The 21,223-nt window shown below is 41.9% G+C and overlaps 1 protein-coding gene across 1 annotated transcript in view; it reads left to right on the plus strand.

Annotated features, from left to right (window-relative positions):
* The window catches only part of FGF9 (fibroblast growth factor 9), a 30,653-nt gene extending 9,793 nt beyond the window's left edge, over positions 1-20,860 (plus strand). Inside the window, exon 4 of the mRNA XM_065830906.2 lies at positions 18,934-20,860. Within this exon, the coding sequence (XP_065686978.1) occupies positions 18,934-19,179 (246 nt within the window). The 3' untranslated portion in view covers positions 19,180-20,860. The remainder of the gene's footprint in view (positions 1-18,933) is intronic.
* The last annotated feature ends 363 nt before the right edge of the window (positions 20,861-21,223 follow it).

Raw genomic sequence — 21,223 nt, forward strand, 5'->3', positions numbered from 1 at the left:
AGCTGGGCTGCCAAACCAGCCTCCCTGCAGCTGATGGGTGACTGATCTCAGCAATATGGGCTGTCCTGCAGCAGAGGAGTATCTCTGTGTGTGTGTGTGCGCGCACACGGTGTGACCCTTATCTGGGAGCATCTGAGACATCTGATGTACACTGAGGTTCATATCCTGGGTAGATCATGGTCAGGGGGAACCTAAAATAGAGCAGGCAGCTCCCCAGTAGTAGAAGGCGACCTCTTCTAGCAGTAAAATATCAACCTCCAAAGCTGACAAGGACTAGAGAAGCAGTTGTATTTGAGGAAGAGAAAGGCCGGTTCGAAGGGTAAATAAATGTTTAAAGTGAAGGGAAGCTGTGTATTCACTGGGGTTCATGAAAAGCACAGAGGAGAAGGTGACAGTGGTCAACTGACGGTGTAAATGCTGCAAAGAGAGACACTCAAAAGGGAGTTAAAGTGATGGAAAGTGTTGAATGTAGCTGAAAATACCTGTGTCAGAGAGGATTATTGGTAACTGGGAAAAGGGTGGGGAGGGAACTGAGTGAGACAGAAGTGGGAGTGGGAAGAAACACGAGAAGATGGAGTGGACAGGGGAAAAGAGGAGTAAGAGGGAAGTCCAGCTTCCATATATGTGATCCACAGACGAGTGTGAGGAAGCGAGACCAGGAAGGTCCAGTGGAAGTGTTTTTATAGGGGTGTCCAGATTCACGATCCCTTTCTAGTAACATTTTGTGTGAGAGAAGGAAGGTAGAGAGGGAAGGGGTTGTCTTCTGAGCAAAGTTCAGGCTAGCAGAGGAAGCTGGAAGGTACAGATCATGACAATGTATGTGAGAAGCAGAAAAAGAGGTGGTAGAATGAGGGGCAAGGCTGGGATGGAGAATGTGTGGACATGGGAGAATGGGAGATGCAGAGATGATAAGAACCAGTGAGTGGGAAGGGCCAGAGGAAGGGATTTAGTGTAAATGCCAGTATGGAAGAGGAAAAGTTTGGAAGGATGGAGAAGAACAGAGAAAGGGAATGGATGCAATGACAGATGTAAACGAGTTGCCTGTAAGGAGTGAGTAAGTTGTCCTAAGTCACAACCCTGTGCAGCTGATGAATGGGATAAAGAACTGGCAAAGTAATGAGTGCTTTTATGGTTCAGTTAGGCAGCAAAAAGGCAGAACAACAACAGTAATATGAATCGGTAATGTCGATGATAATCAGTAAGTGTAATCATTTAAACAGATAAACATGGTGAATCAGTTATGCTACACTTCAGATACTCAGAAAAAGAAAATGTTGTTATTTGATAGAGCTTGAATGCACGGATTGGGAAAGCACATGTTACATCACTTTTCTGTGCAATTTATGTTTCAAGTTTGCAATATGTTTGTCAGAGTGAATTACTCAAAACATTCTTTGCTGAAGAAATATGCACAAGAAATTCTTTGTAAATTACTAAGCTCACTGTGTTAATAAAATAGTTGTCCTGTGAACAGCAGTTCTAAAAGAGCCTGCTTTCCTAGGGGTTTGTGTCTCATGGTCCAAATAATGTATCTCCCTGACCTTCTGTCCCTGCGGTAGCACAAATTCCCCAGCCTTTTATGTTTCTTGCATGGAGAAAGAGACAGTATTAGCTGTCCTTGCTCACCAGATTGCCAGTTTGCAGAGATTACATAGCTCACCACTCCCAAGTGGGACATGCAAATGTTTTCTCTTTTTTACCCTGCCTCTGATTAGTTGCAAAACTGATAGGAACATTATTTTCTTGAAGACCTTTGCCTCCTGATTTAAACTGGTTGAAAAGCTAAAGACAGACAGACAGGCAGGCAGCTAGTTGTACAATATAGTTGGATAACCTCTTTTCCCGAAGAAATGATGCTAAAAATATGAAACCATTCATAATGGAGAACTGGCAATCTGTAGGGCCAGAATGCAAAGTTCAGGTTAAAATCTGATGGATGATATGGCTTATTGTCAGCCTCCAGAGATGGGACATACTAAAGAGTGATGTTAATTGAATTACATTACTTCCAATGAAATATAACCTCTAATGGCTACTCAGTGTGATGATGCTTTAAAGCCTTGTCAACACTGGCAATCCTAGAGCCTATATTTCAGCAACTGTCAGCTCTCATAGAAACACTGAGATAAGCAGGCCTCAGAGCTGATTTTTGTGTAGAATTGGCTGGACATTTTTTAGTGACAGTGTTTTGCTTTTGGTCAAAAAAATGCAATTAGCTGAAAATGAAATACTCTGATAGGAACAAATGTTGCAATGTGAACCAGAAGCAAGGCACAATCCAGCACAGAATTATCTTTCTGGCAAGAGAGAATATCAGTTTAGCTGAAATTAGTTTTGAGACTGATAAGTCGTAGACTGAGGTTCAAGTATTTCACCTGAATTAAGTGGAATGGTCACTTGAATTGAATGGTTCTGTAGCACCAGCAAGTTGTCCTTGAGCTGCCTGTGTTGGGATGTGGGTTTCTCTGGCTTGATTTCGCCACTAAGGGCTGTGAGTAGCACCAGGTTTGTCATGAAGCAGGTACTCTTACAAGACTGTGGATGTGTTTCTAACGTGGGAAAACTGTTTTCCATGCAAAACTGAACAGCAGCTTAATAAATATCTGGTCCTGCTCTATATCAGTGTTGTGGATCTAAGCAGGTTTTTTTCTGTGGGCATTCAGTACTGCAGCACTTGACACTGCCATGATAGATGCCCTGTGTCTATGACACTATCATATTTATATTCTAATTACTGCGTGAAAAATATATTAGATGTGAATCAAATAAATGACCTAGAAGACTTCTATCCTTCTATATTTGTATTTGAAACATTTGGCACAGGAAGATTTTTCCCAGCATATTTGTGGTGCCACTGGAGATGGGACATATGGCAAAGCAGAGCAGCCAGGATGGGTGATCGCTGCCAGTTTTCATGAAAGGCAACAGTAAAGGCAGTTTCAGCATATTTTGATCCAGACATGTTCCTCCTGGCCTTCTCAAAGTGCTGCTTTCCTCTTAGATTAGCTGCCTGACAAACTCTTTCCAACTCGCCACCGCTACAGGAGGCAGTTGCTGCTGCATCTTCTGCTTACAAGGGCACAGCGACTCTCATCCTGCTCTCAGGCAGCAACCTCTAATGTAGGGTGGCTGTTCTCAAGTTCCTCTTTGTCTCATGGATTTATCCAGGGAAAGCTGAAGATACATGTGTGTAGTACTGCAAAGAAGTCAGTGGTAGCTACACAGCGATGACTTGGAGGCTGGTTGGTGACAGCAGCTTTCCCTCCTGCCTCGCTCTGTTCCTGCTCTCCCTTTACCTTGTCTTCCCCTTGCAGCCTGCAGCTATGACTCATCATGTTTCACAACAGCTACTGTGCTTGTCACTGGAGAGGAGGAAAAATCCAAACTACAGATAGGACCTGAAGGGTGTTAAGACAAGACATGAAGACCTTTTTCCTTCCCAAGTGCCAAAGAGCTCTTGCCAACACCTCTGGCAAGAGTGTTAGCAAATGTGTTCTAGCTGTGCTCCTCGCCGTGGAATGAGGGAGGTCTTTCTGATCGGCCCCATGACCTTCATGAGACTGTCTCTACCCTCACACCGCCCTACACCACTGCTTTTGGGAATATCAACAGTTGATATGCCCATAGCAGTCAATGGTGAACACCTACATCATGGGATGCCCGTTGTTTGCACTGCAGACTGTCCTCTGAGGTGGTTCTGTGCTAACTCCAGCGCAGCAGGACCATGAGACACCCTTGCCTTGACTGCCCTCACTGTCCTGGACTCCGCTGCAGTAGAGAGCTGTGCTACATCCCACTGCTGGCATACCTGCCCCGTTGATCTCTCATGGACATGGATCTGCCTCACTCCTCTTCTCAGACTACATATAAAGAAGATATTTTTTATTATGAGGGTGGTGAGGTGCTGGAATTGGTTGCTCAGAGAGGTTGTAGATGCCTCATTCCTGGAAACATTCAAGATCAGGTTGGGTGGGGCTTTGAGCTACCTAGTCTAGTGGAAGATGTCCCTGCCTATTGCAGGGGCGCTGGACTAGATGGCCTTTAACTGTCACTTCCAAACCAAACCATTCTGTGATGTTATGGTCCTATGATTCTGTGAAATACTGGTGTCTCTTGTGTCCTTGGCAGGTGGCAAAAGGTAGCTGAGGCTGAATGTTAAGGAGAAAAACTGAGAGCTGGAAGATCTGGAGCAGCTACAAGGGGAGCTGTGCAGGGGGGGAAGAGCAAGGCAGGAAGGGAGATGGTGGAGTTGTTGGGGAAGGTGTAGAGGGCTAGGAGTGCCTGGGAGGAGAGGGAAGGATAGAAAGAGAGAGGCTTTGTGTGCCCATGGAGCATCTGGGACAGAGCTGAAGGGCCCACATCTGGAGCCAGGGGGAGAGAATTCTCACCTCTGGGTTTCAGACTCACACAATATGTGCAGCAAATTGAGATTCAGGATTGCTTATAATAGTGTAATAAAGAGCTGTTCTTCAAAAAATTAACTGAAAACTTGTTTGTCCCAGTGTTTTGGGGACAGTAAATGTGCCTTTTGCTCCTAAAACTGCTGGGGAGAGGGTGGAGGAGGAGAGAGAAAGAGAGAGAGAGTAGCGTCCTTGAAGAAACATGTTTTCGCAGTAAGTGTTCAGGGAGGTGACGATACGCCTCTTTATTGTCCTGGCAGGGCTGCACCTGTGGTGTTTTGTGCTTTTGTTTGGGTCCCTGCAGTCCTGGAAGGACTATGCAGCTACAAAGACAGGTGAACAGGGTTTTTTTTTGACAAAAAAAGGAATTTTTTGTAGTTTACTGAAGATTGCTTAGTGTAGGTAAGGTTTTGTTTTGCTGCATTCTAAAAATATCTTTTATGTTCCCATGCAAATAAGGGAACTGTTCAGCCCTTCAAATGGTAGGTCAAGGTGCACGGAAACAACGTGATGAAAAACAACATGAAGAAAAAAACAGGTTGAAGGTGCATGTTTGGAACAGCATTTGAGCCAAATATATGGTCACGACAGATATCTAAGAATAAGACAGATAAATAAATTACCCTGCAGTATCATTCACACTTTCCTGTTAGTGTTAAACACTAGCCTCTGATCTACAGCAATTTCGTGTGCTTCAGAATGATTGTTTTGTTTTGTTTTTTTTAAATAATCTAGATTATCTGTCTGTCAGCATACATGCAGGTGCCTGTGCCTGGAAACAGGACAGGTGCAGTGCACAACAATTTTTGGAGGGAGAATTAAATGCAATTTCCCTGAGTGAGGGCGCAGACTTCTGGGCTGGGAGTGGTCAAATCCCAGGAAAGACAATGGCTACCGCAGCAGGTTTAATGCCCTTCTTCTTGTGTGTAAAATAATAAAGTGCCTTTTTGGTAAATGGTACAAATAGTGCAGAGGCAGAGGGCAGCTCCTGGGCAACTGGGTTGTGAGGAGTGGTCAGGTTTTCTGCATGGGCAGCATTGCTCAGGAAAACCTGGCATTCCTGTGACCAAAAACCTGATGGTGTCTTTTAGCAATAACGGCCACTTTTGTCTTCCTGAGTAAATCCACCTTAAGCAGAAGAGCTACAAGAAGCAGGTCTGTAGTTAGTATGAGAGGGCAAACTTTGAGATCTGAAGAGGACCAGTTCAAAAAGGTGCTTATGGCTCTGAATATGAAAGAAACTTGAAACTTTGTCAGAGATGCAGAAATCCTGTGGAAATGGAATTGCAGCAAGGGTGAAGCTGCCAGGGAGGATTTAGAGACTAATAGGCTGTGGGTGCTTGGTAGAGGGTCTGTGAGGAATGGGAGAAGGGCAATTTGCAGAAAAGCTCATGTCGTAAGAGTTGTAGAAGCACAGGGATAAAATGGAAATTGCTGCAATAAAGCTGACAAGGGTCCTGAAACATATGCTAAAATATAAGGCAAAAACTTTTTAACCTATATAAATGAAAAGGGAATGAGAGTCTTTACAAACGTGGAGTGTTCAGGAAGGAGTGGAAATGCAATATAGTCTGAATGTGGCTGCTAACTGGGCTAGCCAGTAAATCTGATGGAGTCCTTGGGGTGGTAACATGGGGCTGGGGGATTCCCTGTCATGTGATGAACAAAGGGAGCAGGGGCAGCTGATGCCACTGCTAATAGAAGTGGCTATCTTGCCTCCAACCATCCATCCTCTCCCTTGTGCTGGCACAAGCATTTCTGTTACTGCCCAGTGAATTGAAGCAGGGAACTGGAAGACAATCTGGCCAAGCAGAAGGGCTGTTTTCAGCCGCAGTGGTTCCCTCCCAGGTCACAGCAAGATGTGGTGCAAAGCTGGGAGCAAGCGCGGTCGAGCGAGGGTGTGCTTTTCTCCAAGACAATACAAGTGTTTGCCTGCCTGGAGTGTTTGTGGATCTCTGGCCACCTGGTTTGTGTTTGGCCAGGGGCAGGACCTGGGAAGCTGGAGGGCTGTCAGTCTGACTTGGGTTGTGCTCAGGATGTAGGAACACACTTTTAAATGAAAGAGTAGAGGAGGACCTGGAAGTATGCACAAGATGAGTTCACTGAAGCTGGATAAATAGCTTCAGGCAAGCCTAGTGTTTTATTTTTGATAGGATTTTCCTTTTCTAGAAAAGAGAAATACAGTTGTGCTAATCTGGAAGGCTGGGCTAGGTATGACCCGTGGAAGACAACAACTGCTACAGTGGGTAAAATGTGGACTTGCATGATGGTGAAAAAACTGAAGAGAAGACAGCAAGGAGGGTGTTGAAAAATATTAGATTGGAGTGAAGCTGCTAGTGGAGTTTTTATGGATTGATCCTTGGGCTGGTTTTATTCCCTGTTTTTATTAGGGACATTAAACATCATGTAATAAAAAAGTAGTATTTTGTTATAAAAATTGTTGCATTGTTTGGAAGTATTTTCAGCAAAGAAGACAGCCTCACAGAAAGTGACTTGGTGACCTAAAGTGCCCCAAATATTTGCTTGTTTGGCTCAGGGAGAGCTCTATCAGTACCACTGCATATAGCATTGGTAGGATCCAGTCTAAATGCAAAGTGCAGTTGGTCACTTGTGTTAAATAAGATGAATTGAGACTGAAACAGGCGCAGAAAGGGCTTGCTGGAATGATCAGAGGGATGAAAAGACTATCAAATGATAGAGTTTAAAGATCTTGGCTTGTCTTGCAGAACGAAAACTGAGAGGGTGCACTCTTGGTCTCTGTAAGTACATTGAGGTTTGACACCAAAGGGAGAAAAAAGTCATTGAAATAGAGGACAAAAATGACTTGGTTTGAATGGGTCACAAGAAAGCTTAGGCTGTATAATGAGGTCATGAGGAAGTGAGTTTTTAAGCTGGCCTGAGGAATTTTTGCAGGAAGATGGGAGATGAAGCATAAATGCTTTCTCTCTGCCCTGAACAGCAGGAAACAGCTTCATAAGTGTGGACATTTTCTTTGTGGAATGTGTGGATCTGAGAAAAGCCCTGAAACTTTAGTTACTTGGGAAGGTTTGTCTACGGCCTCATTTGCTTCACCTTTGCAGATTGCTGCTCTCTGAATTTGGATGGGCAGCCTTGCTGAAAGCTGGATACTGTCAAATGGGGTTCCTCACAGGCACCAGTGCTGGCAATGAAAGCAGAATCTGTAGCCCACTCAGCAAGGTATGAACGACTCTGTAGAAAGTAAAGGTCTTTTGAGATGTGGGTGCTGGTGTAGGAAGAACTGATAGGTGAATCCATATGCTTAACACAGGTAATATGGGTGAAAGCTCTACAAGAAAGTGCAGCTATTGTGGTTCTTCTTAAACTAAGGCTTCAGTCTGTTTTCTAAAACAGAATTTCACAGATTATAACACCTGTAATCAAAGAGGGACACCTGCTAATAGTGTCCTGTGGGATAGACACTACACTTTTCCTCAGGTCTTTGATTTTTCTCAGAGGAATTAATTCCAGGTGCTTACTAGGTCTGAGGATAATTTTATATGAGAGAAAACTCTCAGTGATCTCCTTGCCTTGGTCTGCAGTTCTGTGTTCAACTTGGATTCTGACTACATGTCTGAGACGGGAAAGTGTTAGAATGTCTTCTACATAAATGATATATATGTATGGGGATGTGTGTGTATATAAAGCTAAGCTTTGGTAAAGCAAGATGGTACTCAAACCTTAATTTAACGATCTGCTTTCCCCTAACTGAAGATGTCTTGAATTTTGTATTCTTACAGAAATAGGAGATTAGAGATGCTGCTTCAGGGGGCAACAAAGGTGATCTTGCATCTTGCAGAAAACTCTTTCCAGAAAGGGCAGTCCTGGTACCGTGCCTCCGCTGCGTGCTACTGCTTTGTTCTTTGCTCCAACATCAGCACTCATCTGACTTGACACGAGGCTAATTTAGGGATATAAAACCACAGCTTATTTTGGTTGCTTCTCTGCCAGTTTAGCTCTCTGAACTGGCTTGTTGCCTGTTTGGGCAAGCACTAGTGCTCAGAGGGGGAATCACCTGCAGTGTGGGGTGGAGAGGAGCTGTGTATTGCACCGTTGACAGCAGGTAGTTGTTAAAGTGGCCGAACTGCATTGCAAACTCAAATCCTACCCAGCGAGCAAGCATGGGGCATGTTCAGTTCCAATGTCTTCAGATTAACTTCTTTGCAGTTGTGTAGCTCCCCAGTCGCTGCAGCCCGGAACATTTCTGGAACCAGCCATGTTAACAATACAGAGGTGTGAAAAGGTTCAGTGTCTTTAGTTGATCTGAGAATACCATGTTGAAGTGACAAACTAAAAGAGCATCATCAGCAGTGTCATATTGAGAGATGCTTGGGGATTATTCACGGCATCAGACAAAGATCTGATGTGCTCTGTTTCTGACTCAGGAGCCAGTGGGATGTGAACATGGCAGTCTTTCTCACTTTACCATTCATCATTTTCAAAGATGGAGTAGAAAAAGTCTGCACTGCGGAGCCTTCTTGTCTAGGTTGAGGTTTGCTTTGCAGTTTGAATGTGCTCAGGCTGATTTGGTGATGTGCAGTAATGCAGTTCATTTGTGTCACATTCAAAAAGCTTGAGAAATAACACTTGTTACAGTGCAAATCCATTTCCCGCCCTTTTGTAAAGCCCTTTGGTTTCTTTTTCCTTCCTCTTATAAAGGCAGACCTCTGATGTTACTTTTGGTTTGAAGATCAGATTTTAGATCAGTGTTCCACAGCTGCTGCTGAGGAAAAACTTGGCTTCTGGTGTGGATACTGCATGCTTTTGAGGTCTGGCCCAGGCTGTGCATCTTTAATCTGCTAAACTTTACTCTTCAAATTTAACGCAATTATGGAGGCAACTGTGACTCAGGAGAAATTTTGACTTGATTCTATTACGGTTGAAATGCCATTGACTTCAATGGAATCAGGATTAGACCTGCCTCTGTAAAACCACCAATTAATTTTATGGTTGTGTCAGCAGACCCTGATCAAGATAAGAGCTCTACTGTATTCATCATTTTAAAAACCTAAATCTTGACAGGACTCTTGCCTGTGAAAGTCTGCAATCTAAAGACAGTCTTTTAACATGTAAATGTTTATTGCTTTTGCATAGCAAGGGAGATTTTGGCCTGCTGATGCCTTTGTTAGGACAGCACCTAGTGTATAATCTGGACTCAGAACAGGGAACTTATTGGGGAAGACTTCAGAAAAATCCTTTGAGTCATTTTAGAATACACAAATAATGTAAAGTTTAAACAAAATCATCAGGTTTTTATTTCCCTATACTTTAAAAATCTGAATTCTTTGTAAGGTCCGTGTGCTGCTGGTATCTGGTAGACCAACTGCCTGGTCTGGGAGCTCTTCAATCACCAGTTGTGTTGAAGTCGTTATTATATATCTCTTTTTTTTTTTTTTCAGACAGATTGACAACTTCTTTCATCAAAGCTGAAATTAACTGCATGGCTAAAGTTTGACCCATTGAAAGACAGGTCCACCAATGCACATGTGTGTGAGGAGTAGGGGGCTTGTAGAGGAACAGAGCCATCTGACTTTCTCCAGCTTTTCCCAAAGGCTGGATCAGCTGTATTGCTGAGAACCTAAGTCAGGGCATAGCAACACCAAAGATACGTGGATTTTCTGATAAATGTTAGAGGAATCTTTTTTGTCCTGCTCATAAAGTGAAATACTATAAATTTTGTATCTAGATCCATGATTTTGTGGTGGGATTACCTTTGGGAAAAAAGAATGGGAGAAGTGTCCAAAGAGTTGTCTCTGGAGAGCCCACTTATGAGCAATGTTTGCCAATGGAGGAGCACTGCTGTCTAAAAGGGCAAACATGACATCTTTTCTTCAGCAGCAGCTCTTTGAAATGCTGGCCTTCCTTTGTGTCAAAAAAAAAGAGGTGGGAGCTTAAAAGGCCTCATTTTTAAACAACTTAAACTGCATATGCAATCCAGTCCTGCTACGTAAGGATCTTAGGGTACCAATCCTTTGCTGTACTGCCCACCAAGGCACTGTACATTTTAAAATCCCTCTGGCAAACTTATTGATTTTCAAAACTGCTGCAGATATTTGGCATTTCAGTGAAGAGGACTGGATCTTTCCAACATGCAATAGCCTGTGCTGCTTTGTTGGTTTGATGACCCTCATCCAGAATGACAATGGGATCAGTAATGTTCCTGTCCTCTGAGCTAGTACCCAGCAGGTAGGTTTAAGTAAAATCTATAACAAAATATACAGACAGGCTTTTGTTCATCGTTCCTTGACCAAATCATCTTGCTGAATGAATAAAACATAAGGTACTTTTATAGTGACCATTTTTATCACTACCTTGTATTATAATTATTTGGTCCCTGTGGCAAAGTGTTTTCTGAAGGGCCCTGAGCATTCTGTTGTTTTTAGGATGACACTTTGTAGCTGAGGGATAAGGTGTTTCTCTAATGATGGATAAATCCAGTTTGTGGGATACTCACTGAGTGTGTAGATTGAGTACTTTTTATCACCCACTTTACAATGCCTTTGAGCGTGTAAGTTTAGCTGCTCCCGCAAAAGGCAGCACTTTCTGCTGAAGGAGGGCTTTGTTTCATTTAACCCAACATTCTGTGCTCAGAGAACCACCAAACAAAGTGAAAAATAGTGACAAAACACTTTGATGCTATGCTTCATCTTAGTTGTATTTAAGGAAGGCATGTTTTATTGAAAAATCTCTATTTGGTTAAAAGCTTAACTAGTATTTCAGGCTAAAGAGTGTGTGTAGCTGTAAAATAACAGCCCTTGTTTGATATACATGTTGTCTTTTGATAGAAGAGAATTTGTGGAGTGGAGAGCTGGGGTAGGTCAAGTTACAGCTTTCAGTAAATCTGAGCGTGCTTGAAATGGTTCTTTCAGTGTCTTAAAATATTTGTTGCCTTTTTATTGTTGCAAGCCTGATCCAAGTCCCATTTAAGCTGATGGGAACTTTTCTCCTGTCTTCTTTAAAAATTGGCTCTGGCCCCTGTATCAGATTGCATACCACCTTGCTTTCTGATTCTTGGAAGGGTTCAGCCAAGCGTTATGAATTAGATGCTTAGATAACATTGATGACTGCAGTTCTTGATTGTGCCAGGGAAACCAAAAATAAAATACAGGTCAGAAACGTGACTAGTTAATGGCACAGTGTGGGCCTGGCCCTGCTGGTGCAGAAGGGAGGGGAACACACCCACCTTTTTGTTTTTTAAGAGCTGACTTCGTCCTGGTCCTGCTTTGTTGTGGTGTGGAGAAGGAAGCTCTTCAGATTCCGAAGAAATGGTGCTGTGACAGCTTTCGAAGCTTGAGGTCTGTCCCTGGAGCTTTGTCACGGCTTCCAGCAGCAGCACGAGCAGACCCTGGGTGTTTAGGTGAAAATGAGTTTTCATCTAATGCACTTGGCAGATCTAAATCAAACCTATATGGACATAAACATGGCTGCTGGTAGGCAGCCTGTGCTGGCAGATGCAAGCTTGGGCACAGAGGGGTTGCTCTTCCTATAATGATTTCACGTTCAGAGAGGGCATGCTTAAAGCTTGACAGATGCTGCAAACTTGAAATCTCAAAGGATTGGATATCAGTAAAACCGAGAGCTGCAGATTTGGCACTGGCAAAAATGGATGTAAGCCTAATTGGCATCTCATCCTCCTGCAGCTCATGTCAGAAGAGCTCTGTAAACAACCCTGGGCCAGCACAGTGCTGGGTCCCAGTCTGGTCTGTCCAGAGGAGAGCGTGGAGAGCAAGGGAGCGGGAAAAGAGGGGCAATGGGGCAAAGGGGAGAAGCAATGGAATCCCTGCTGCACTGACAGTCTCCTGGGATTTTATTGTTGATGTTGGAGTTGTCCTGCTTTGTTCAGGAAGCTCTGCGTTTCTGTTGCCTTCATCAGGACACAGAAGCATCACGGTGTCTATATCTGGGTGGCTATTGCGGCTTTTGATGATAATGCCACCAAGGTGACCAGGTTCAACTGGGTCTTGGGAACTTTACAAGCTTTTTGTATGAAAGATATTAATCTTTAAGCACTCATAACTGTTCCATGGCGGTGGGTACAGAACAGTAACACTTTTTATTTTTTTTATTTTTTTGGTAAGTAGAGATTTATTTGTAATATAAACTTCATATTAATTAACTAGAAGTTTAAGAGGATAAACTAAGATGAACAGTCCATCTCTGTGGAAGTACAAGGTGACCTCAGGTAGGGAGAATGCAATTGCCCAACTACAGTTTTGCCAAACACCTTGCTTAATTCGCTCATATTATAAAAGGTACCATGGAATGTGAAATGCATGTGAGGGGCAGCGTGGGTGCCTTGGCTATTCATTCGGTCTCTCTTCTGGCCCAGCAGGGTTTCCTGCTGTCTTTTCAGAAGTGCTGGTGGAGAAGCACTGACACAAACACAGAAAACCAGTCAGCTAGTCCTTTTGTCAGACCTTTTTTCCTCCTTTTTCTTCTTCTTCTTCTTCTTTTTCTTCTTCCTTTTCTTCCTCTTTTTCTTCTTTTTCTTCTTTTCCTTCTTTTCCTTATTTTTCTTCCTTTTCTTCTTTTCTTCTTTTTCGTCTTTTTTCTTCTTCTTCTTCATCATCATCTTCTTTTTTTTTTTTTTCCCTTCATGTTTTGTCAAACGATCAAGTAAAACATTGTGAAAAAAAACACTACTTGGAGAAACTGTCCAAGGAAAACTTGGTGACACTCAGCAAGTCAGACACTGAGTGCAGGGCTCACCTGGTGCTGCTGTCTGACTTGGAAAGGAACATGCTGCTGCTTGGCCACCGGTGTTTGGCTGCACTTTGTGGCTGGAAGTTGTGCTCCCAGTCAGAGACTTACAGGCTTAGCATGGGAGATCAGGCAACACCACAGCAAATGCTGAACTACACCTTTATTTATGACAACTCTTGATGAGTGTTAATTATTAGCTGAACATAACATGTTCTAGAGGCTGTTTGCATTACAGCATGGGAAGGGCCAACTGTGTGTAAAATGTGTGTATTTGTAGGCAGAACAGCAAAGAAAACCACTTTGGAAGAGAATAGAAGGGTTTTTTGTTCATTTCTCTTCACTACCTATGCAGTTTTTATTAATGTCATATAGCCATAATGAGGGATTTGCATGAATTTATTTAAGAGACTAAATATTGAAACATGATTTTAGTAAGACAGTGTGGGTTAACATGGCAATAACATGGAGCAGGTATGTAGGAAGTGCTGACTATATCAGATATATTTTTTGTTAATAGTTGTTTGGACTTCTGGATTAGGTGTTTTCTTGTAAAGTGTCTCTACTGAGTTAGTGTAGCAGTTGCAAAAGGGAAAACTATATATGGCAGAAAAAAAGAATAGTTCGCTATACATGAAATGTGTTTGTTATGATTTTAGGAATGATGGTCTGAAGAGGTTTCCTTTGTCAGGTTACAAAATAAAACGGAGTTTTAGCTCTGTAAAGTTATTTAAAAGAAAAAAAGAATATTGATTTGTTTTATACAGGACCCTGTACTATGCTTTCAACTACTAAGCAGCGTAATTTTTTTACCATTCTTTAGAGACATTAAACCAGTATACATATGTTTGCTAAATATCCAATTAGCTGCTTCACAAGCATATCTATTTTTAAACAAGCTGGGAAATCTCTTGTTTTGATGGTGATAACTATTAATTTGCAATCTCACTTTTAATCAATCTACCTGGAAATAAGATAACATAATTATTTTTCTCTCTGGTTAGATGATGGGCGATGTGGGAAGGTAAAGGGATTCTGGCCTTGCTAACAATGACCAGGCATTAGCAGGTTTCTGAATTAAATCTGCCTTGGGTTTCTGCCCTTGTGATATGTGCATCTTTGCACAAGTCAATTATTTGAATGTTCTGAGTTAAGTAACAGGTTAAAAAATACCCAGGTAAAGTGTGGAAATGTAATAAAATAAGAATCAGTCACTAATGTAGTGGAGTACTCTATGAACAGTCCTCAGAGAAAACATGTGCTATGTTGTGAAACATTTGATTTATATAATTTTGAGGTGACCTCCTTATTTGGCTCCTAAATTAAGTGATTTGATCAAGCCAGGTAGCCTCCCTTTCACAGGAATGCAGGTTACTTTCCACAGCTGTTCCAGTTGGGTATGCTTGGTATTTGTGTCAGCCTTCGACAAAGATGTCTAGTGACATTAAGTGTGGTGAAAGGAAATACTGGCACTGGAAAATGACAGAGAAGTCAGTTGCTAGAATAAAAGTATGCAAAACTTGCTGTATTCTAGGGCTAAATCTGGCTTTTCAACTGTGTGTACAGGGACTTTGTGAAAGTCATAGTCAGAAGGGGAAATGCAAGCTGCCTGTGATCAGGAAACACCATCTCCTTCCCATACTGGGAAAATTGGCTTTCAGTAAGACTTTCCCATCCTAGAACTGGTGAGGCAAGAAGGTGCTTGTTGGCAGGATGGACCAGCCTCACCCATGTATTATGCTCATTTCTGGCTTGAATAAAGGCATGTGTGCACAAAACATGAGTGTAAGCTAGTGTTAAGTAGTATTGTGGTAGCACATGGTTTAGTGGTGGATTGGCAGTGTTAGGTTAATGGTTGGACTCAATGGTCTTAAAGGTCTTTTCCAACCTAAATGATTCTATGATTTTACATAGATGACTATTGGTCATTATTGGTTTCTGTCTGTTGTTGTACTAGATAAACCATTATCATAAGGATCTTCCGGGGCATGGGAAAAAAGGTATGCTGAGATTTTGGTCTCTGCATTATTTACAGGGCCTGAACTGACACTGATTTACTCCAGTGGCCTGTGACTACAACCAGAATTTCTAGGTTGCCTAGAAGGAAATGGTTTGATGAATTTATAAAGAAATTATTTCACTTCTCTGAAAGTGTGATTGTTAGTGTCCTTGCATATCTGAACCTGCATCCTGATTGCTCTGCGTGCTGGTTTGACTGAAAATGAGTTAATTTTCTTCATGCAGTTAGAAAACCTTTCTTTTTCATAGCTAGCACGGTCATTATTTGGACTTAGTTTGAGAACAAGAGATAATACCCAGGACAGAGTTAAGAGAGCCAAGGACTTCCTGAGTGCTCTGCCCACAGGTGTGAGGCATCGAGCAAGAGGGGCATGGATGGGGCAGAGCTTGACAGACATCAAGACTGATCAATAAGAGTATTCCAATCCCATTATACCTCATATTTAAGAAGAGTCGGGATCTTCCAGTCTCTCTCTCGCTTCTTCGCCTTCTTTGCTCATTTTGTTGGAGGTGTGGGGAGTTCTGTTTGGGATGTTTAGTTTGGCCTTTTGCTGTTTTGTAGAGGCCTCTGGGCCTTTCTGCCTTTTTTCCTTTTTTTCTCTCTTTGGGATCAGCTGTTCAGGACCAGGTGCTGTTTCCTGGGACTGGTTTCTCGGTGTGGACAGAGTTTGTGAGGAATTGTGTTGAGCATCTTTTATTTTATATTCTATTTCTATTATATATATATTTACTAGTGGCGTATTAGTATTTTGTTATTTTATTAAACTGTGTTTATCTCAATCCAAGTTTCTCCCTTCCCTTTTGATTCTCTCCCCTCTTTGTGGGTTGGGGAGGGAAGTGAGTGAGTGGCTGTCGTGGTTGTGTTGCTCACTCGGGTTAAACCACGACACTGTGTCAAGTTCATGTTGAAGTATTTGCCCCACTGTCTATACATGAATTTCTGAGAATTTTGATGATGGACAAAAGAGATGTAGTTGTGCTGTAAGAGGGTGAAAAGCAAAACCAGGATAAGCTTGTAAAATTAAGAATTAATTTGTAAGCTTGAAATCCACTGAACTCATCTAGAGTGCAGTACAATGCAAAACCCCTTATTCAAGGTCTGCTAGTTAAGTGTGCCTCAGCACCGTCATGATCCATCAAACCTGTCAGATAAAAAGAGGCTATTTTAAAATTTCTCCTTCAGGGCATGGGGAAGTACTGTTCTTGCAAAGATAGAAATTTATGATGATACTAAAAAAATGCAGATGAAGTGAATAATTAATGAATTCAAGACAGGACTGAAATATCTTCCTAAAATGTTGCTATTTTTAGCAGGGAGTGCTTCTGCAGTGCTTGTCATGTGACCCTATTGCCTTCTGAGAGCAGGAAAACAATATGAATTAGTTTCTCTCTCCCCATGGACCTATAGGCCCAGCATTTAATACCTCTTAGCATCTGCTTCTGCCTTAAAGCAAACAAAGTGATTTTAAACCTCATGCAAAATAAAACACTAATAAAAGCTGTACTTTAAGACAATCTTTATAGCAGCTGAATAGTTTTTTAATATTTGTATGCTGAGGCTGTACAGGGGACTACTGCAATGTGTCTAACCTTCAGCTGCTGCTGCCATCCAGTAATACTCACTGCTGCTGCAGCTTCTAGCTGTCAAGGGACATAGAGGCAATTATCAAAAGGAGGTTGCAGGATCTTGCCCAGAGATAAAGATTTAGTGTAAACACATTTGTGCTTCTTTTCCCTGTAACCAGTATGGAGTGTTGTTGTGTTTGAGCTACTTCACGCATTAAAAATATTATGGTCAGAAGCGCCTCTAAAATAAATTGCTACTTACAGCCAGCCTGAGCATGTGCTGATGCTTCTGTATGTGATGCTCAGCTGGACCTGAAGGGAGGGAAGTCTACTGGTCAAATCACAGGAGAAGGTGCAAGGGATGGGATTGTTGTCTTCTTCTCAGCCACAGGCTCTTCCTGTGACTGCGCAAACCGCAGACACTCGGGTCCACACAGGGACATGGCTGCTGACATAGTGTATAGTCAAGTGTTTAACATCCAAAACCTGGTCCTCTTGGGGGTTTACCCTTCCTGAGGGTTGATGAGGTTCCCAGTGCCCATCCAAGGAAAAGTCAGGAGCTGCTTGGTTGCTACCTTTCTGCCCTACTGGAGTTGTAACAGGTTGAATTCAGAATAAACCTCCAAATCCCAAACCCTTAGACACTGAGGAGGACCTTGGCTTTGCGGCCCAGTACCCCATTTGCAGGGGTGCAGAGGGCTGCCGGCCTGCTCTCCCCACCTGCGCAGAGGTTGCTCTCCCCATGTGAGATGGTTCCTGGGTCATTCCTGTAAGCCCTGGTGGGCTGCAGAGCTCTGCCCTGGGAGCAGTGTGCTTGCTATGCAAAGCAGCAGTGAAACGTCTGGGCTGACACAAGTTGCTTTGGGAAAGGGTTGTGAGCTGAGGTCCTGAGCAGCAGAGGTGGCTCCAAAGGCACCTGCAGCTCCAGGGCAAGCTGCAAGCTTCAATGGCTCTGATTCTTGGGAAGCTCCTGTATTAAGCCATAGATGGTCGCTTCTTGGTGGCACTGGAGTTTGAGCTGAGGCTCCTTAGTTTTGTTCAGACTTAGGTGCCATAAATGCTTTGCTGCATCTGGGCCTTGGTCTCTGCCTCTCTTTTCTGTGTATCTGTCTAAAAGGACTGTTTCAAGATTTAATGTCTGTGAAACACATGCACAGAGCACATTGTATGGAGCTTTCTAAGAATTAGAAGTTGATCCTCAGCTGCAAGCTGAGTTCGGTTGATGGGAGTGCTATTCAACTGAGAACTCTTGTTATCAAAAAAATGTATTAAATTACCATTATTATTTTTTTGTGCCAGTTGAAAAGACTATTTCCAGGCTTATTTTTTCCCAGCTTTCCATTGGGTCTCCCATGCTAGATCTCACCACCTTTTTTCCAGTCTTCTTGCTCAAACACTTGTGTGAGTCCTTCCTAAAATGAATCTGATTATCAGGTGGCTACTTTTTAAGGAAACCCTCATCTATGTAGACCAAAAGTATGCAGAAGGGTACACAAAGACAGAATAGGTGAGTGAACTGAAAGTCGTGGGACTCTGTGGCAGGGGGTTCTGATTAATGGTTGATGTCTTCAGGAGGTCCTGTCAGTAGGGCAACACACAAGGACAATCCTAGTAAAGCAAGCCTGAAGGAGTTTTCCTTGCCTAACTTCAACCTGACACGAGGAGTTCATGCTCCTGGTTGAAGCTCTCTTGGGTTGTAGTTCTGTGATACAAATAATAAACCAAACTAAAGGTAGTAAAGTCTGTCTCTTTAAGTTAACAAAATGCATTGAGTTTACCATGCAATGAAAGGACATAAAGATTTTAAGGCCCTAAATTGTATTACAACCCTGCAAGCCAGTTTTATTTGTTTATGTCTATCTGTTTAAATGCCTGCACTCATGATTGAAGTAATTAATTATACGATTCCAGTAACGTCTTGTGAGCTGCTTGGGAATGATGAGAGATTAAAATATCTATTTTCAGTTTTGTTGTTGCTGTTTTGATATGGGCAATGAAGCTTTTGGAGAATCAGTTTGGTTTCACATAGAGTTGACCAGCCTTGTGACTGCTTAATGAAATACTCAGCAGTACAGCTTTTCTTAGCTAAAACTGGGAATATTGAAATGGTTCATTTTGCAAATTGAGCAGGGAGGTACTGATTTCAAGCCATGAAAATAGTAATTCTTGAACAAAAAGCTTATTTTTGTGGCGATCTATCTTCTTACTGCTTTTTCTTTTCTTTCCGTAGGAAAAATTAACCCAGGAGTGTGTATTCAGAGAGCAGTTTGAAGAAAACTGGTATAACACATATTCATCAAACCTATATAAACACGTGGACACTGGAAGACGATACTACGTTGCATTAAATAAAGATGGGACTCCAAGAGAAGGGACTAGGACTAAACGGCATCAAAAATTTACACATTTTTTACCTAGACCAGTGGACCCTGAGAAAGTACCGGAACTATATAAGGATATTTTAAGCCAAAGTTGACAAAGACAATTCCTTCACTTGAGCCCTTAAAAAGTAACCACTATAAAGGTTTCATGCGGTGGGTTCTTATTGATTAGCTGTGTCATCACATCAGCTCCACTGTTGCCAAACTTTGTCGCATGCATAATGTATGATGGAGGCTTGGATGGAACATGCTGATTTTGTCCTGCACTTAAAGGTTTGTCCTCCTGGAGGAGAGCCTATGCCCACTCGCTTGATTTAGTACGAGAGGGAGCGTGAGAGAGTGAGTGCGAGAGAGAGAGAAAGGGAGAGAATGAATGGGAGTGAGAGCGCGAGAGAGAGGAGCCACGGGGAGGAGGAGGAAGAGGAGGAAGGCCTGATGCATGCTGGGAAATAGACACGCTTTTAAATTTTTGATCAGTTGTACTTCGTCATGTATCAGCATAGCTGCCATACTTTGATTCATCAGGATTTTTGGCTGGTGGCCTGCTCAAGTGTACGCTGCATTTACAAAGGCATGGAGGGTGCAGTCTTACTTAAACAAGAGACTTTTCAGTTAATCGCTCTCTGGGTCTCACCCCACTGAGTTTAAAGCAAAGACCTCTTAGTAAAAAAAAATAAAAATAAAAAGTTAAATTTATTTATAGAAATTCCAAAGGCAACATTTTATTTATTTTATATATTTATTTATTATATAGAGTTTATTTTTAATGAAATATGTACAGGCCAGATAGGCATTTTGGAAGCTTTAGGCTCTGTAAGCATTAAGATGGCAAAGGCCACTGTGAACCTGTGGTAAATTCATGCAAGTAAATATAAAGGTGCATGGATAAAAAAAACCAACAAACAATAAAAAGGTAATAATAATAATAAATTCTAGTGACCCTCATGTACTGAAGGAGACAATCTCTTTTGTGCCCATATTATTGTACAAATATGCACACCACTCATGACACTGAGTCCTCACTCTTCTGACTGCTTGTTTCATAGCTTACCCCCAGAGGATTAAAGAGAAAACTGGGTCTTCAACTTTATGTGTCTGTAATATTTCCTCTCTGATAAAGCGACTTCTGACATCATTGTAAACTTCACAGCTGTGGAAAATATAGGGGCTGGAATATACACTTGTTAAAATCTATTGCAGATTATACCAAAGCTGAAGGATAAATATGCTTTCTTTTATTTTCTTTTTTTCCTAAAGCAGAATGCCAGAAACGACATAAGTAATATCAACAATTGTACTAGTTTTAAGATTCTACAAATAGCACATAATGGCTTTAGAGGGCAAGAACCAGGTTAACAGGATCACTCTTGTAAACATGTTTATTTGTGCACTTGACTATCTACTACAAAATTATACAAGTTCCATAGGGGCCATTGTAACATCTTTTATGGAAAATTGCTTTCAGTGTGAACTGTCATAGTACATGATATTAGCACACTTCCTAAAGTAAAACTTGCAAAATGAAACTAATAAATCTCTATCAATAATGACAATGAGGGGGACAGTATTAGACTTTTTTTTTTTTTTTTCCCTAAAGTGTGTTCAAATATTAATGAACTCTAAGCTGACATTAAGTAATATTTAAGGGATTGTAGTATTTTATGTTAAACACAGAAACATGTTGATTAGCAGTTACTGTTTGGGAATTAACACTTAGGAAGAGGCATTTTTCCCCTAGCACCCTGAAGGAAAAAAAAAAAAAAAAAAAAGAGAAAAGCCATGTAAGGTGCATATGACAAATGAATTTTGTATTTGTTGTATCCATTAGGATTTTAATCTGGTGCCATTAAATTGAACGAACCTTTGCCATTGGGTGTGTCGGGAGTGTGGCTGGTCCTGACCCCCTGGCTATCCACAGAGGCAAGGAGGCTGAGCAGAAACATACTTTGGAGGAGCTATACATAAGTTTTTAGCCTATTTGTAATTCAGTAATTTTTTCTCTAAGGCACTCTTGTCCAGATGTTATGTATTATTTGAATTGTAATTTTGTTCTGCGATGACCCCTGGCTTGGTGTCTTGAACAAACGTGACCTTTCTGTACTCAAACAGGTAGGAGGGCCCATGTCTCAGCCAGCAATA

Source organism: Patagioenas fasciata, chromosome 1 (genome assembly GCF_037038585.1).
Source record: "Patagioenas fasciata isolate bPatFas1 chromosome 1, bPatFas1.hap1, whole genome shotgun sequence".
Classification (NCBI taxonomy): Eukaryota; Metazoa; Chordata; class Aves; order Columbiformes; family Columbidae; genus Patagioenas; species Patagioenas fasciata.